Source organism: Carassius carassius, chromosome 4 (assembly GCF_963082965.1).
Source record: "Carassius carassius chromosome 4, fCarCar2.1, whole genome shotgun sequence".
NCBI lineage: Eukaryota > Metazoa > Chordata > Actinopteri > Cypriniformes > Cyprinidae > Carassius > Carassius carassius.
Genome location: NC_081758.1, coordinates 42,820,056 through 42,839,697, shown reverse-complemented (window position 1 = coordinate 42,839,697; position 19,642 = coordinate 42,820,056). Strand labels below are relative to the sequence as shown.

The 19,642-nt window shown below is 34.9% G+C and overlaps 1 protein-coding gene across 1 annotated transcript; it reads left to right on the top strand.

The window, feature by feature from the left end:
• The first annotated feature begins 3,809 nt into the window (after positions 1 to 3,809).
• Positions 3,810 to 18,928, top strand: LOC132140095 (serine/threonine-protein phosphatase PP1-gamma catalytic subunit B-like). The gene is made up of 7 exons (XM_059548912.1): positions 3,810 to 4,061; positions 9,288 to 9,419; positions 9,603 to 9,833; positions 10,572 to 10,676; positions 12,004 to 12,227; positions 17,786 to 17,920; positions 18,055 to 18,928. The coding sequence occupies exons 1-7, from the start codon at positions 4,007 to 4,009 to the stop codon at positions 18,142 to 18,144; spliced, it is 972 nt and encodes a 323-aa protein (XP_059404895.1). The 5' UTR covers positions 3,810 to 4,006; the 3' UTR covers positions 18,145 to 18,928.
• Positions 18,929 to 19,642: the final 714 nt, after the last annotated feature.

The window sequence follows — 19,642 nt, the reverse complement described above, 5'->3', positions numbered from 1 at the left end:
ACAGCCCATTTCACCCTGTCATTGTGTTCATGATTTAGCATATATATATATATACACACACACACACACATTACAGCAGAACTGTTTCCAACACTCATAATAAATCATCATATTAGAATGATTTCTAAAGGATCATGTGATAGACTGATGTTACATGTGACACTGAAGAATGGAGTAATGATGCTGAAAATTCAGCTTTGCATCACAGAAATAAATGATAATTTAAAGTATAATAAATTGAAAACAAATTATTTTAAATTGTAATAATATATCACAATATTACATTTTTTTCTGTATTTTTGATCAAATAAATGCAGGCTTGATGAGCAGAAGAAACTTCTTTCAAAAACATTAAAAATAGTAATGTTTCCAAACTTTTGGCCTGTACTGTATCCCCCCAAAACAGCACAACTGTAGAGTAAAACATTAATAAAAAAGTGATAATAAAAAATGCGTCTTAAAACTGACATGATTGTACAAAATCACAGTCTGGGGACTCAGAACTGCTAACATTAAGTTTAAGGTAAAAATAACTGCCATGAAATTATAGTATCTTACTCCTATGCAATAAATTGTTCTTTCACTACATCTCTTTACCTCTGTCTTTATCCTCTTCTCTTCTTTTTGGCACTGTATCTATCGCAGACTATGCTCATTTATAATGTGTCATGTAAATTCGGCCTTCCGTCACAATCAGGAAACTTTCACCGTGTCTAGAACTGGCGCGAGCTGCCAGGGCCGTTTCTACGAGCTGTGTGTTAACAAAAGCAGTGCTGTCTACATGCGGCGTCGGGCACGCTACACAACAAATTACCAACAACTGATCGTGCGCACGCTCTGTTTCTGACGCACTTCAAGCACTCGATGGGCGGGGGAAGATTGAAGAGCCGGACCTTTTTTTTTTTTTTTTTTTTTTGCTTTATTTGGTAGTATTTCGAATTAATGGTTTTTAAATAGTAGCCTATTAAAAAAAAAAAATATGTAAAAAAAAAAAAAAAAGAAAAAAAAATCACTCGTTCACTCATTCTGGCGCCCCTATGGATGAGTGGCGCCCTTAGCATTTGCGTATACCGCCTATACCGCGGGCCGGCCCTGCTATTACTTCTGGACAATCTGAGCATCATTTTAGAAACTTCAGAAAGGTTTAAGACTCCAGCTTCGATATTTGACCACTGTTTATGATTAAACTGGTTTGCAGTGACATTAATTTCTTAATTTATGCCAGGAGTGCAAAATAATTAATCTGTAATGATCGTTATTTTAAATAGAAATCATTATACTCACACAACATTTATTCTCATCTTCTCCGGTTTATTTGTGTTCAAATACATAAAAAATACAGCATCCGCCAGGCCTATTAGTCCAATGGTGCGCATATTTGGAGAAATAATGATTAGTTATCATGTTAGTAAAATATTTCGTCATACAGAAAAACATTTTTATTCATTTTTCACTGAATTATGCGATCTGAAGAGCTCAAACAGCGAACGCAGCTAGATGTGTCTCCTCTTCCTGATTTGCGTCAGACCTGTCAATCATCTCACGTCACATGGTTCATCATGCGTGATAACTAAGCTAAAGTGACATTTCTTCACTGGAACAAGAAGCTAATAAATGCACGATTTAAGTATTTGTACGATTATGTGTTTTGTGTGTGATTTTCGTGCGATTTGGGGTTTTCATATAAATAATGAATGTCCAAATTGCGAGTGCATCGAGCGCATCGCGGGGGCCGGATTGAAGCAATATGCGGGCCGGATCCGGCCCCCGGGCCGTATATAATCCCCATGTATGCTATAACTTATTCTTTAGATATTAGTACTTATTTATTAGCTACTAGTACTATATACAAGTACATTTATTAGCTACTAGTTTTTATTCCAGATGTTTCTAGTAAGACTTGTAGAATTTTGAATTGAACTCTATGACAATCATAAAAGAAGACAAGTGAAAAGCAGTTGTGAGTAGTAAGGTGAGAAGTGTTATTTGTACAAATTACAAAACATAAGACACTAGTCACTGTTTAACACTGCTAAGCTACTTTAACATAATCTGTTTTGTATACAGCGCTATATAAATAATGGTGCCTTGACTATTGGAATAACTACTAGGCCTAGTTTCTAATAAATAATAATTAGTATCTGATGAATAAGTACCAGCATCTTTGAAACTTTACTAGTACCTAATGAATAAGCACTGGTATAATTAGTAATTAATGAATATCTATTAGTACTTCATTTAATAGATACTAGTAGATATATTATTTTAAAAGTACTAGTAGCATGAAAATAGATACTAGTATGTTTTTAAGGAATTAATGTTAAAACAGCTTGCCATACTATGTCTGACAGGATGCTGATCGTCTCGTATCACCGCTGCTTGGGTCATGACTGCCAAAGATGAAGAGATTGTATTAGTTGTATTAAACAGACACATAAATATGTAACTCAAGAACTCATGTGTCTTACGTGCTCCTCTTCCAGTCATTGTGTCAGCGCTGTAGTGTTAATCCAGGGTCTGGATGGGTTGGTGTTGTTGGCCAGCAGAGGATTATGGGTCAGGAGTTCCTGTTTCTCGGTCTATTTAAAAGCTTCTGAAGCTCCAGGACACTTGTATGAAAGAGGACGAGCTGAAGAAACGTCTGTTGATTGACTGATTTCATCACACACTGCTGATTTTGTGGAGTTTTTCTGCTGAAACTATGCATTTGCAAAATGTACATACATTAAACCTTTTTACTGTCATTATATTGTCAACCGATTAATCAGTGTTATTTTAGTAGAATTATTAGGCTATTCGTTTTTTATGTTTTTAAATTTTATATTTACTGTTTAGTTGGTTTTCGTATGTTGATATGTGTTATTTTCATTTTTAGTTATTTATTTATCACGATTTTTTTTTTCATATGCCTATAGCATTTTTATTTAATTTCAGTTTTGTTTTGAATTATTTTAGGACTTCAAGTTAAACTGAATGAAAATGATAAAATAAAATAAAATAAGAAAAAAAATATTTTATTTAAATAAAATATATAAAATTTAATTATATATTTTATGAAAATAAAATATACTTTAAATATATTTTATAAATAAAATATATTTTAAATATTTTATTTTATTTCACCGAACATTTATTTAATTTAAAGTAGTGAAATATATATTTTTTTAGTGTTTTAGTTTTCAGTTAACAATAATAAACCTGATTCTCATCCTCACAGGATATGGACTATTTACAGAAACACTTTTATATTATTAATTTATTTTTGACAGGTATTTAACAAATTAACTTTTTTTTTTACCATGATGGAAGAGTAATGAATTTCCCAGAATGCTCTTATTTAGTCACAATATTATAATCAATATAATTAAATCTGGATTTCAGTATATATTTTTGAGTTCTTTTCAATTCAAATTCAAACTCTTAAAACATCTTAAGAAAACATGATTCATGATGATGTAATACTGTATGATGCTGAACATCTATCACTAGTCCTGTGTTTCCTCAGTCATATAAACTTTCTTCATTACAGTAAAAATACTAGGATTTTTAAATAAAATTAAATGCATGATGCTAAAATGATTTTACAAACGAAATAAGTAGCCAATTTCCTTTTTGAATTAAACTATTGAGAACCAAAGGAGGATGTGGTTAGTTGTATATATAGTTAATAAAGGTCTCCAGTTAACATTCAGCGTCACGGATTATTGTGAAATCCAGCTCCCTTCCATTTCCTCCGCACTATTTTTCCTCATTCGTGCAGCTGTGGTGTATTCATCCGCGCGCCGGTCAGTATATAAATGGCTGTAACTGAACGCGTGTATCCTTCCGCTGAGCCGGTGTGCCTCCGCCGTAGCACGCACATCTGACGGCCCGCTCAAAACCACGCTTTAAATCTTCTCTTAAGAGTTTTCTGTGACAAATCTCTTCCTTTCTAACCGAAATCGTTTTATTTGTCGTATTTGGTGTGTGTTTTGAGCGGAGCCGTTTGTGTTTTATTCGGCTAGTCATGGCTGACATCGACAAACTCAACATAGACAGCATCATTCAGCGCCTGCTCGAGGGTGAGTCGCTAAAATATTGTTATAAAAAGACAAATAATTTAAAATGTGTTCTTATTGTAGCATATCGATATGTCTATTACTGATTTATCCGCTATCTGGGTCGTATTTCGAGCTGTTGATCTCAGCTAACACGTTTAGCTTAGCGTTAGCCGCTTAACGTAACGTTACTGACATCAACGGCTATGTTTCAAATACAAAATAACGTTAGATTTCCTCTCGAGACACATTCAGAAACGCGCCAAAGATGCCCAAAAATGCAGTCTACATAGACAGCTCGCTAGGTTTTTAGACAGAGCCAAGCTCCTCGCGCGGTTTTTGTGCTTAAAAAAAAATATATATATAAAAATACACTATATAATGCTGATGTGTGATGTTATACACTTATATAAGGCTCCCACATTCATTAAAAACCTGGAAATGACAAAACTGTACTGGCCTGAATTAGTAAAAAAAATATATATATATATTTAGTTGCTTTTTGAGACTAAATATTCAAAAACATTAATCTTATTTTCTGTTCTAACTTTTATTATACAAGTGAATGTTTCATAATGTTATTGCATTATTGTATTGCATTATCATAAAGCAGTAAAAGTCGTAACTGCAATAAATACCTTGTGATCATGGAAAGTTTTATTGTACACGGTAATATACTGTAATAGCAATCCTTGGTTCATGATAACGAAAGTTTTTACGTAACTGACTTCTGGGTTCGGTTTTGTACAGTATTTTTGCATGCTTTACATTGCATTAGTTTTTAACATTGTAAAGTAGAGATGCATCATCTTTAGGCACATAAACATGGATGTTCAGAACTCAGATGCATTAAAGAACAGAACTTGCACACCTTGAATCATTTTCAGACATGCATTGCTTTTAGAAATACTTTTTACTTTGTGTCCGAGCCGGTCGTGTTTTTTCATGTGGGCTACTCTATAAAGCTAACTGTGTTTCTCAGAAGCCTCTCCCTGTTTTTTCCACCTCGTCAGAGCTTAGATGTAGCCAGTTGCACCACCTGCATGTTTATTGCTTTACAGCCTAGAAACGCGGCCGGGGTGTGAGGACTGCACCTATATCTGCCCGCTATTAGTACGGCTGTTCCCTTGGCAGTCTGCTCCCGTTACATAACCACACTCGGTTTAATGCTGCCCGATGTGTTGCCAAAACCTGCTTCATGGTTCAAGGATGGAGGATATCAGTCCAGGAGACCGGGTCCTTCTCAGATTCATGAATTGAAGAGTTTAGGATATGCTCAAAGGAATAGACCTAGTTCACTTAAAATGTAGATGAGTTTATTTTATTTTTCACTTGAAATTTAGCTCAGCAGTGGATGCTCTGCAGTGAATGGGTGCCGTCAGAACGAGAGTCCAAACAGCTGATAAAAACATCAGAATAATCCACAGCACTCCAGTCCATCAGTGAACATCCGGAGAAGACAAAAGATGAAACACATCCAGCATTAAGACGTTTATAACTATGATACACTTCCTCCAGTGAAAAAGCGTTCTGGTCTGAATCAGGAGAGAAATCTGAACTGTTCAAACGCCACTAAAAAACAACTCTCGAAAAATGTGACTTGATTTTTGATGTGAGAGACAACAGCAAATGCACTTTTTCACTGAATGAAGTGTTATGGATTACAGACTCCTATTTTGGGCCAGAAGCAATGGTTTGACGTTCAAATTGTTGTTTCTACGTGTGCAAACAAGTAGCTTTTGGCTTTTTGGCTATATTCATCATATAGGAGTGTTATTGTAATTACTAGCTTGAACAATGAGCATTTGTAGTATTTTATTTATTTTTTTTGCTGAGGACTCAGAGTTGGAAGTAAAACTCTGAGTACTTGAAGTTTGTTCACGAAGCTCTGAAAGGTTTCATTGCACAAGCACAACTTTAAAGATGCTTTCCACCCTATTCAGCTGTTGTGTAGCGTTGTTCATACAGTATGTGAGCTCACGAGGGTGTAGTTTGGTATGCGTGTCTCGTCACAGGGAGTTTCAGCTGGTGCATTACATGACAGTGACTTCACCCGCATAACTGAGACGAGTTCGTCAAAGCAGTTTACTCGAGCATGCGTCAGCTTTTGGCTTCACTCACTGTAAAGCTCCAAACTCGAACCTCGATAGCTTTGCATCACATTCCGTGTGGGGCAATCACTCAGAAGTGTTTTGGGCGGATCTCCCGCAGTTGTCAGCTGTGTTGTCTTTGTAGTGTAGACAAGCTTTGAGGAGCAGTGTGCACGCTAGAACAGTCACCGCCTGAAACCTGGTGATGTGGCCGGTCTGTGCACCAGTGTAGCTGCTTTCAAGCTTTTTAAGGAGCAATTTGTTACAGAAGTAGCAGATTATATAATTTAGCATTTCCAGTTTTTGAGTGTCACAAAAACAATGAGGATGTGAATTAAGGTGACGGCAGTCTTAAGATCGAAACAAAGAAAACACTATTTTACACCTGCATCCAAAACATAGTGACGTCCATCAGTATTTAAAGGGCTGGTGCACTCAAATGTTGACTGTTTTCGTTATTTGCATGAATGATTCCTTTAAGAAAGGTTCAGCTAATGGTGATGAAGGGGCTTGACATCATCTCGTTGAATAGCACGCGTTGAAAGAGCCCTTTGCTCATTGTTGTGGCTGCTGTTATAAGTCTCACAGCCCTGTTGTGTGGAGTGTTTCGGACAGTCCTCTCTCTCTCTCGCTTTACTCTGTGAGAGTTTGTTGACATGGCATGAGATTATGAAGACAGCCAGTGGAAACTCATTTGCTCTAAATGACTAATATATTCCACTTTTTACACCTGTGTGCATATCTATGCATTTAATTTTTTACATTTCAGAATTATTACTATTATTGAATACTATTATACTGTTTTTATATAATTCATATATACACATAGCATTTTTTTTAAAATCTAGTTGTTACTTAAATTGTTCAAAATATTAATATTAAATAATAGATATATATTAAATATAATGCATTTAATATTTTAGTGTTGTTTGTAATTTTTTATTCATATTAAAGAATATTCAGTATTATATGTATATATTAGAGTATTTTGTTATTGTAATTTATTATTTTAAGTGTGTATTAATATTTTTCATAATCATTATTACGTAAATCAATATTTTTAATTCTTTTTTTGTTGATTTTAAAATTATTAATTAATATTCAGATGAAATGTATAATATTTGTCTTTATGTATTTCATGTCATTTAATATTTTACAAAGGGTTTTATTTTTGTTTTTATTTTAAAGAGATTTGTTAATGCTTTAATTTTTATTCAGTATCTCCTGAACCCCAGTTTGGGAAACGCTACTGTAAAGGTAAATCACCACAGTCTTACATCCTGGTAATTGTTGTTTTTTTATATCACAGAAGCTCTATATATATTACAACATATTACTGCTGTTTTATTTAGTAATTCAGTGGGAAAATACTTTAATATTAACCGTTTCAAACGTGTGTATTTGGATCATCCAGTTAAATCCTGTGTTTGGTACGTTGTGTCCTCCATAACTTTCCGTTATCAACAAAACAAGCTTCGGTCCAGAGCTGCAGAGCTGTGTGCCAGTTGCTCAAAACACGGGGTAAAAATAGAAATGCTGGGCAGTAACAGGCCGTCATGGAGCACAGGCCAGCCTTTATTCCCTGGAGTTCCAGATCGATGTGAAAACTGCAAACATTGTGAGCAGGCAGAAGTTGTACACGGGGAGAAATGGGACTGCGGGATGATCCGTGTGCTTTCCACATTAGGGATGAATCCTGTAGGTCACTTTGATCCTCTGTAAGTAGGGCACGTCTGCAGACAGGAAGATGAACCTAACCTACTTCCCTTCCCTGTGCTGACGGATCACAGAAAGGCCATTAGAAACGCCATATTTATCTGCATAATGCCACGCTTCACTCCTGTTTGTCCTAAATTACTGCAGGTTAAATTACTCTGGTTTCGCAACTGTAGACGCACACTTGCGAGAAACGATTGCTCAACTAACCAGATAATTACATGAACGATGACGTCTGAGGGTGATTGAAGTGTTGGCTTGGATTGATAAATTCTCCACATCTTTGTTTTATCTTCCAGCTGTAGGCAGAACTTTGGACCGGGATTATGACTAAAAACTATTAACTATTATTATATTAGAAAAAATTACATAAAAAACATTTGTTACTCATGCATGCCTTCATTTGATTACCTAAACAAAGTATATATTTGTGTTTAATTTGTCAAAACATAAATCCAAAAAAAAAAAAAAAAAAGAGGAACAGAATGTGCCCTGTTATTGTAAACAGTTTAACTAAATTGTTAAAAATTTATGAATTCAGTTGATTACATTTTGATTATTACAGTTTAAATAAACCATTAAAAAGGAATTAGGAAACACAAAACAGAGACTTTGAACACCGAAAACTGATTTCGTAAGGCTCCAAAAATCACATTTTTGTTGAGCTTTTCGTTTCATGATTTCAGTGAATGCTTTTTGATTGACTCATTTAAATAAAAATGTTAAAAAAGTTAACTAAAATCAAATAAAAATATAAAAGAACCTTTAACTTATTTCAGTTAGTTATCAAGCCAACATTTCACATTGTTTTTTTAAGCTTAAGTGCTAAAATATACATTATACACCGGATAGTTCAGGTCCTTGATTCTGATTGGCTGAGCTGCGTTCGAAGCTGTTGTAAATTACTCTACAAACACACACCTTTGTTTACTTTTGTGTGTTGCTCGGCAACCACTCTGTTACAACAACAACAACTGTTTCTGAGGAGCTACATAGTTTGGTGGAAGAATACTATTTTTATTAATATTACACGATTTGCTCTGTTTTATTTTGTGAAACCTTACTACATGTATGGAATAACAGTTTTATAAAAGCAGTAAGCCCCGTGAAGCCGTGGTTTACAGTGAATTTATAACAGACAAGGGGTTTTTATAACCGTGCCTAATAACGCCTCTTAGCTGTTATAAATCCACTGTAAACCACGGAGTCACGGGGCTTACTGCTTTTATAAATGACAAAATTGATATAAAACAAAATTAATAAATTAAACTTGCTACAATTAAAATGTAAAAATATCTAATAGGAACTATAAAAGTACATCAGTGATACTATAATAAATATCAAGTGTCTTAAACACAATCACTGCGCTCTTATGTTTTTCCCATGGGACTGGTCAAAGAGTCGACACATTGCTTTGGTTAACTGTTTGTTTGTGTGTTTGCAGTGAGAGGCTCGAAGCCTGGCAAGAACGTGCAGCTGCAGGAGAACGAGATCCGGGGATTGTGTCTGAAATCCCGCGAGATCTTCCTCAGCCAGCCCATCCTCCTGGAGCTGGAAGCACCACTGAAGGTCTGCGGTGAGTAACACAACCCTGCTGCTGAGCTTCAGCTCGCGGTTGAATCTCAGTTAAAGCTCGCCGCAGATCTACTGTGGTAAATAGGGAAGAGCAGAATCTCTCCTACTGTCCAGATGTCTTTCAGAGTTGGTTTAGCCAGTCGTGTTGTTGAAATCAGCGAATGAGCCGCTCTCCTCTCCACAGGTGATATCCACGGGCAGTACTACGACCTGCTCAGGCTCTTCGAGTATGGAGGATACCCACCGGAGAGCAACTACCTGTTCCTGGGAGACTATGTGGACCGAGGGAAGCAGTCTCTGGAGACCATCTGTCTCCTGCTGGCCTACAAGATCAAATACCCCGAGAACTTCTTCCTGTTGAGGGGAAACCACGAGTGTGCGTCCATCAACCGCATCTACGGCTTCTACGATGAGTGTGAGTGTCCAGAGACTGTGCTGTGGTTTCAGTGATGCCGAAGATGCGTTATTATAATATCAATACGTTTCTTTATAATTAAAAAAACCCCCTGTGTTTCAAAAGAAGATATTTAGAAAAATGTTGGTTTCCGAACAGGTCACCAATGACTTTCATAGTATTTTTATTTTTTTTTCCTACTATGGAAGTCAATGGTGACCTGTTCGGAATCCAACGTTCTTCAAAGTATTTTCTTTGGTGTTCAACAGAGACACAAATATTATTGTATTATTTAGTTTATCTTGATGTTCTAAAATAACTAAAAGTAAAAATGGATAAACTAGATAATAAAAAACTAAAACTTGTAAAAATGACAAAAACATGCAACAAAATTACTAAAACTTGTCTTTTTTTTTTATTATTGAAAAACATGATTTTGTTTGAAGGTGTATGCTGAAATCCCTAATCCTGCTAAAACACTGGGCCATCGTGGGAATATAATCCGTAAATGCATGTCCAGATTTGACTGTGTTTAGCCGTGTTTTAAACTCTTTTATAAGAGCAAGACGTGCACTTTAAACAGAACAGTGACTCTCGTTCAGTGCAGAATTAATTATTGAGCATCGTCGAGAGTGAAGGGAACCAGAGTGTATTTTTAGCAGAGTCTGTTCCTCTAGAGCTCTGCTTATTCATTTAAATGTGAACTAGTGTTAAATAATAAATCCTGCAGGTGATCTCAAACTCATGCTGTGTGTTTAGGCAGGAGACGCTACAACATCAAGCTCTGGAAGACGTTCACAGACTGCTTCAACTGTCTGCCCATCGCTGCCATCGTGGATGAGAAGATCTTCTGCTGTCATGGAGGTGTGTGTGTGTGTGTGCTGTACACTTGTAGATAACCAGAGAGACTTTCACCTGCTGAACAAGTGCTGGCTCTTCTTCTGCGAGGAATGTCATGAATCTGAGTTTTTATGGTATCCATTAAAGCTCACACTTTTTACGAGGGCATCTTTGTTTGGCAGTTTTCAAAACATTGTGCTTAAGTCTTGAGTCACATCACCAGTGTTTTGTCACGAGTCCAAGTTAAATCTCAAATCCATTTGTTAGTCTTTTTCTGTACGTAGGTTAGTTTTATAAACACTGTTGCTGGACATTTAGTTCATACATTATATAAATAAAGAATATATACATGCATATATTATATAATTATATAAAATAATAAATGCATAAAAATATTTTTAATAAAAGAATATAAAGATATAATAATAATAATATATAAAAAGTTACAATATAATATTTTTAAAATATATATTTTCAATTAAATATACGCTACTGTTCAAACGTTTAGTTTGGTAAATTTTTATAAGTCTTTTTGAAATAAGTCTCTTCTGATCATCAAGGCTGCATTTATTTGTTCAAAAATACAGTATAACTGTGAAATATTATTCTAATGTAAAACATCTGTGTTCTGTGTGAATCTGTGTTAAAGTGTAATTTATTTCTGTGATGCTCCGCTGTATTTTCAGCATCATTCCTCCAGTCTTCAGTGTCACATGATCTTCAGAAATCATGAACATATGATGATTCACTGCTCGAGAAACATTTCAGTGTTGAACACAGACGAATATTTTTGTGGAAACAGTGATGCATTTTATTTTTCAGGATCCACAGATGAACAGAAAGTTAAAAAGAACAGCATTTATTTGAAACAGAAATCTTTTGCAACATTATAAATGCCTCAAATGTCACTTTTGACAAATTTATTGTGTCCTTGATTAAAAAAAATTAAAATATGCCGTTTAATTTAAAATTATTAAGATGTAAGCGAAAAACAAACTTGTGCTACTGAATTAAAAACAGTATTTAATGAACTATTTTTGTTACAAAACTATATCTTAGTGTTTTTTCTCCAGTCATTAACATGAATGTCCTTTTGAACTAATCGCTAAAGTGAATCAACCCTCCTAATGCTTCATGAGAAAGTTAGATCTTTCTCTGCAGGAAAGACTTCAGATACATGACGCATGTAAAATGAGAAGCCTGAACATCTGCTTTCTGTTTACTGTCTGTTTAAATCCTCTTACTTCATCAGTTTATGATTTCCACTGACATCATCAGAGTCTCGTATGATCCCTGAACAGATGCAGCGTCTCTAGGAACCTAATCTCCAGCAGTTTCTGCTGTTCCTCAGGTTTGTCTCCGGATCTTCAGTCCATGGAGCAGATCAGAAGGATCATGAGACCCACAGATGTCCCGGACCAGGGTCTCCTGTGTGACCTGCTGTGGTCCGACCCGGATAAGGATGTGCTGGGATGGGGTGAGAACGACCGAGGTGTGTCATTCACCTTCGGAGCGGAAGTAGTGGCTAAGTTCCTCCACAAACACGACCTGGATCTGATCTGCAGGGCTCACCAGGTGAGGCAGTATGACACTGATGCTCATTTCAGAGTGAAGCGCGGTGATGTGTTCATTTACACGCGAGCTGCTCCTCATACACTGTTTTATCAGCAGCTTGGTGTGTTTGCTGTTCGTGTAAATGAACACAGTACGCTTCAGTCTACAGTCTTACTAGTTTTTTTTTTTTTAATTAAATACATTATTATTTATTTAGGAGTTTAATTGCAGTTTTTGTTTGTACACTGCTGTTCTGAAGTAATGATGCTGAAAATTCAGCATTGCATCACAGAGATGAAGTTTATTAAAATAGAAAGAATCACTTTACTCTGTTCAGTATTCGTTAACTACAGTAACTGAACGATACTTATATTTAATAATTCATGATAATTTCAGCATTTAATAAAGGTTTAAAATCAAAAGTTAACATTGATTTGTACTGTGACTCATTGATGCTATTTTTTTATTAGATTAAATTGTCGATTTTGGTTAGCTATAGTACTTTTGTTGTTTGTTTTTGTCATTTGAAGTTTTTGTGTGTGTGTGTGTGTATATATATATTAGAGCCCGACCGATATGGATTTTTGGGGGCCGATGCCGATATTAACTTGAAAAGAGCCGATTTATAAGCCGATATTTTGATTTTAAAAATAATCTGGATATTAGACCCATTTCCTATAAACTGCATTTACACAACATTCAATAGCAAAATATCTACTGTTCTATGTATGTGGGCTGTATAAACCATTTTCCAGAATGGACTATGTTAAAAAAAAGCCTTAGATTACAGTCTCAATGACTAAACAATTGCACATCAAAAGTATATATTTTTTTAATGATCAAAAAACAGTCTGGTTTTAAACATTTAACACTTTTACTTTCTTCCAGTTGAAGCTGGTTTTAACAGTCTGTGTGTTTACTGTAAATAAATTATAATACTAAAGTTAAAGTATTTGCAGAAGTAGTCCCACACTTTGCTGCTACAGCATTCACCTTTTTCAGCCATCTGTAGGCAGAAAGAGAGACGGAGAAAGAATAAGCATGTGTATTAATATCACCATGTATCATTAGAATTATAATAATAATAAACTGGGATCTCCTACATAGGCAAAAATTAGAAATATATATATATTTTTTTATTTGTCAAGTAATAGGTATTACCTACTTATATTTAACAATATTATTTCAACATTTTCCTGTTGTGTCTGTAAAGCTGCTTTGAAACAATATGTAAAAAAAAAAGCGCTTGTTCAGCTCACATTTATTTACATGTCCCCTCTGGTTTAATCATTTCTGACGCACCTACTGTAGTTACTGTAACTACACTATATTTGCTCTCACAGACACATTCACAACAGACCCGTATATCTTCTCCTCTTCTCTTTGTGCAGTCTGAATCAAAACATCGTCATGCCTACTATTACCGGAAGATTAGGGAATCAATTCGAAGTTGAATGGTTAATGTTAGTGTCATGAACACACCGCTGTCAATTTTGAGAAGAACCACCTTCAGACAAGTTAATAGCAAGCATTTAAGGGGCCTGCTAAAAAGGAAGCTATTAGCGTTAGAGTAACGTAACCAGCCTGAATTCACCAAATTGTTCTCTGGACCTGAGGGTAGCCTCTTCTTCCTTGCTTCTCTCTTAATTCTCATCAGCAGGACTAGCGCTATCGCTCGCTTCTTACAACGGGACAGATACATGTTTGCTGCTGACCGAAAGGAGGAGGAACAGACTATGAAAGAGCTCCCGCTAAACGTTTTTAATACTCCACCTAAGCCATAGCGCAGCGCAAATCGCGTTGTATCTGAAGGGCAACGCTGAACCCAGCGGCAAGCGCCATGCATACCGCGTCCAGTGTGAAAGGCCCAATTACGCGGTCATTATGTGGGAAACACACCGCAATAGAATAAGAATAAGTTAAATGCTAACGTTATAGTTTGATCTCCTATTAACGTTCGCTTCCACTGATAAACATGGTATTAGCTTTGTGGCTAATCTAATATAGCAATGCATTAGCGGCTGTAAGTGATGTTACAGAATATTTAGAAGTGATAATGATAGGACCGTTAGCTAGAACTACCACACAGTTTTTATATACAGGGTATGAACTAAATCTACAATCATTTCACATGACGAACGACAGACTCACCGTCAAAACAGTTGATCGCTTTCTTCTGTAGTGGACTTCTGGCGCTGTTGTTAACTCTGGAGCTGCAGAGCTCCCTCTGGTGGGCACACTATGCAACACTCATAACATGAGTGAAGCATGAGACTCTGTTTCTCATGTTTCATCGGCCGTTATAAATGCCGATGCCGATTTAAATGCAATTAGCTTATATCGGCCGGCCGATATATCGGTCGGGCTCTAATATATATATATATATATATATATATATATATATATATACAGTTTATTTTAATTCATCCAGTTAAACTAATTGAAAACTAGATTTTTTTTTTTTTTTTTGGCTTGTTTAAGTTTACTGTAATAACCCTGAAACTAACATGAACAATATTTTGATTAAATTAGTATTTTTTTTGTATATAACCAAGTGTGAATAGGGCTTGAATGATTTGGGAAAATCATTTGGTGAATATTTCTGAAATATACAGTATGTCACATAGAAAGTAAATACTGCAGTCATAGGTTTTTTCCCTACATCTCAAGCTCTAGTCTCCAGTGTTTAAGGAGTTCTATGATGATTTGTTGCATGTGCTGGATCTGACATCTGTAGCAGCGGTGCTTTTAGATGGATTTAGATCATCGTAGAGAGGGTTTTTCCTAAAACGCCTCACAGAACCGTCTCTAAATGTTTCCCTCTCTAAAGAATAACGCTAAAAGTATGGGGAAATATGAAGAGGAAACCCGTAGTTGACTTCAGTAATTGTCTAACCTGTAGTCACTCTCTAGTATTGTGTCAGCGTTCTCTTGTTGTAGTCATCCGTCTCTGCTGGGAGAGTCACTTAGTTTCATCTAACATGAACGTCCAGTTATTGGAAATGTGAATAAGAATATTGCAATTTTAATCTTACTATAAAATACGATTATTTTTTACTAATTATTTTACTGTAAAGTGTTTCTATACATTTTTGTCTCTCTCATGTATGTATGTATGTATTAGGGATGGGCGTTTTCCACAAATATCACATTCGAATATTTGAGCTCACAACAAATATTCGAATATTCGTTTATCTAAATTAAGTTTAATGAGACAGACGTTATTTTTCAGCAACATTTGTTTCCTTCATTTTTGAACAAGCTTACACACAATAAGCTTGAACATCACACATCGTGTTTTGTAGCTGAAAACCTTTAACAATGCGTGCAAACAAACAAAAGTACAGATTAAAAGCAAAAAAAGTGAACGAAGAAAAAACGTAAAGCAGCGATTAGGCTATTGTACAGAATGTAGCTTACACTTAACTTAGAAAAAAAGCAAAAAAGATTTGCTGACAGTTTCTATTGTTTTACATGTTTTACAAGAAATGCGGGCATGTAAACATGATCGGGGGAAAGTCGGCTCCTTAGTCTGTTAACATTAAGGCCGACCGCGGAGAAAACGTGCTCTGACGGCACAGACGTTGTCGGGACTCACAAATAACGGTGTGCTAAGCGAATACGTTTTGTGAAGCGCTTCGTGTTTTGGTTTCACCACTGAATGGGATCCTCATCTGGTGGATAAAGCAAGAACTGTTCCCACTCGTCTCGGCTGGACTCTCTGTAATCATCGCTGAAGAACTGGCTCAGTGGGCATTGCATCTTCTTCATCGTTGGTGACGCACCACTCGCATCAAGGAAAATGTTCTGATAATGTTCAACAAAGTTATTTTTTTCTTACTTCTCTCATGTTTTCATCGAGAAACCTGAGATGTTTGTGCCGAGGGTCTAGGGCAGACGCGAGAAGAGGAGTTTTCACTGCATTCTCCAAGTTAGCGGTGTTTATTCGTTGCTTGAGAGATGCTGCAACAATGTTCTTGAATTCGGCCACTTTCTGTGATTCTCCACGGCATATTTGAAGTAGATATACATCTTCAAATATGCCGTGGATAATCACAGAAAGTGACCGAATTAGGTTTTATTTTAAATTTATGGCAAGCAAAAATATAGCGAAATTCGAATATCATTTTTATTTATCGAATAGAGCAGAACGAATATTCGAATGTTCGACTATCCGTGCACACCCCTAGTATGTGTATATATGTATATGTATTTTATATAATTATGTATTTTATATAATTTGTATATATAATTGTATAAATTAAAATATAATAATAATAAAAAAATGTATATTGTGTGTGTGTGTGTGTGTGTGTACACCAACAAAACGCACACAAAAAACAATGATTTATATTACATTTATAATTTTGTATCTTTATTAAATACTCAATTAATGTTATAGTACTGGAGTTTTATTGCAATATTTATTTTGCTCTGTATTTGTATGCCAACAAACTGCCAAAATAAAGTTTGTTGTTTGAAATTAATAAATTAAGACTTTAACATTACAATTCTAATATTCAAGACTTTGTAGTATTTTTTATTAATATTCTATTTTACAGTATAATGGTGTTTATTGTATCGCAGCAGTAATTTTATCAGAACAGTTAATTTGCTCACAATTAGTAATACATTTTACATTAACCATGTGTTCATGTATAAAATATTCGATTCACATTATGAAAGAATACGAGTTGATCAAATAGAAGTGGAATATAGAGTACAAGTGTTTGAGTTTACTTCCTTTACATGCTTCCTTATGATCATAACAGTAGGGGTTTCTTTCTGATAGTCAAATATTGATCTGCCCTGCCAACATTTTGACATGCATTACCACAATTTCTTTGCACATTTTGTTCCAGGAAGAAATAAATGAGAATAAAATGCTTTTAATTTGCATTAATAGCTAGAAAAATAATTATCAATGTAATTATAACCTTTAAAAATAATTACAAATTAATAAACCTCAACAATTCTATGTAAATAATTATTGACTTTGTGTTATTTTAGTACAACTAAGATGTAGTTATAGTGTTTTTTTTGTAGTAGTTTTTATTTGTATAATTTCATTTTGTAACAAAAGTGTTTGTTCTAAATGTTGTCTTTTAGTAAATTCTAGTCTTTTTTTTTTTTTTTTTTTGCCAGTATAGTTTTATTCATCTTTAATTTTAAGTTCTTTATTTTAGTCTATTAAATTAAACTAATGTATAAAAATGATGTCTTGGTAACTAGCTGAATTAAAAGAGAGTATTTTAATCCAGGTATTTTATTTATTTATTTTTTTTATTTCATGAGTTCAAATGGTTTTGAATTTAAGTTATATAATAATAATATAATAAACCTGATTAAATAAATATAGCTCCAAAGCATATATGCAAATATAAAGTAATAAAGAGGAACAAAGAAATGCATGCATGAAGTGACCAGAAGAAAATCGCTGGCTTTTAATTCACAAAAACAGCTATGAATGTTCCAACTGTCCAGCTGTGATTCAGTGAAGTAGTGAGTTGTTTGACTGATATGTATCAGCTCCTGAACTTCCTCTTCCTGTGTGTGTGTGTGCGCGCGTGTGTGTGCAGGTGGTGGAGGACGGATACGAGTTCTTCGCCAAGCGGCAGCTGGTGACTCTGTTCTCCGCACCGAACTACTGTGGAGAGTTTGACAACGCTGGAGCCATGATGAGCGTGGACGAGACCCTCATGTGCTCCTTCCAGGTGCGTTCAGTCCTGCTCTGATCCTTGGTTTATAATGTATTATGCATTCATTATAATGGCTATGGTGTTATAAACTCTAAAAGCTGATTCAGACTTTCACGTTATTCAGCTGGATTCATGTGTTTAATCTGCAGATTTTGAAGCCAGCAGAGAAGAAGAAACCCAACTCGAGTCGTCCTGTGACTCCGCCCAGGAACACAGTCCCCAAACAGGCCAAGAAGTGATCCCCGCTGGACTTGTATCATACGCTCTTCATGTGTCTCGGATCTGGAGTGGCTCTGAACCGTCCACTGCGTCGTTATTTCCATTCTTTACGTCCTCGTTTATCGTCTCGAGCGGAGCCTTTTAATTTCACTTGTTTCCGAGGCAAACAGTCTTTAATTCCCACTTCAGGATGACGTATCATCTGGATTTTTAAATCGACACGTTTAAGATGATGTGTGACCACTGTGAACAAACCAGTCTGTTTTTATGCACCTGATGCTTTTTTTTTTTGTATTTTGGTCTCGTGAATGTGCCATGAGGTTTGATATTCACTCCGCTTTTATCACTTTGGGTTTTTTTAATCTTCATGATTGCGAACGGATGGATGTTGTGAAGTGTATGAACTAAAACGTCGAGTTTCTTTCTCTTTCTTTCGACGCGATGCCTTGTTTTCTTCTTCCATTGCGTATCATGTGAAGTTTGGGCATGTTGACTTCTCGATCTCTCAGACGGACGTTTGTGTTGCATGCGTTAGTGTTAGAGGAACAGGACGCAAGGTTCGGCTTCCTCTCAGGGCATGCCACCTTCAGCATGTCTTCAGAATAATGTAGCTCCTCATCAGGTAAATCACGTCAGGAAAACCTTTTTTCTTGCAAATTTCTACAGTATTTCAAATATATTCTGTTTAACCCAAACTCACTGTAAATAATACAGGAAACGTTTTGTTCAGTCTTGGCAATAATTCAGTTTTCCACACTATAAATAATTGTTATACTTGGAGAATAAATCGAAGGGAGATGGAAACACCTTTGTTTGTTCATTTCAGAAATGTATTGAATTTAAAGGTAATGTGCAATCAGAACTGACCTGATTTATTTTGATTTGAAATAAAAATCAAAAATATTAACTTGGATTTTATTCCATGACTTAAGATATATATTGTGTTCCCGACAATATCCAATATTTTATTCTTTAGATCTTATTTTTGCATTTTGAGTTATCAGAAAATAAGATCTTAAACGTTAAGACAATATTTGAGAACTTAGTTGTTCTTAGAAAATATTACAAATATTTGAAAACTTAAAAGATATACTTAAGATTAATAACTAAAAATTGTTAAAATATCTGAGAACTTGGATGCATTTAGAAAAACATTTAAAAATGTTAAGAAAATATTTGAGAACTTAAATCATCTTCACTTAAGTTGTTCTTTAAATATTCAAGAACTTAAACGTTCTTAAAATATATTTTAATATCTGAGAATATGGATGTACTTAGAAAAACTTAAGTGATAAAAATGTTAATACAGTTTTTAAAACAAAATATGTACTTGTATTTGTATTTAAGATGTTCTTAGAAAAATACGCAATGTTAAAAATGTTAATAGAATATGTTGGAACTGAAAAGATGTACTTGTATTTGCAATAAAATATTCGAGAACTTAAATATTCCAGAATTAAAAAGATTAACTTAAAATATTTACAATAGAAAACAAAAAATAAGTAAATATTTAAGAAC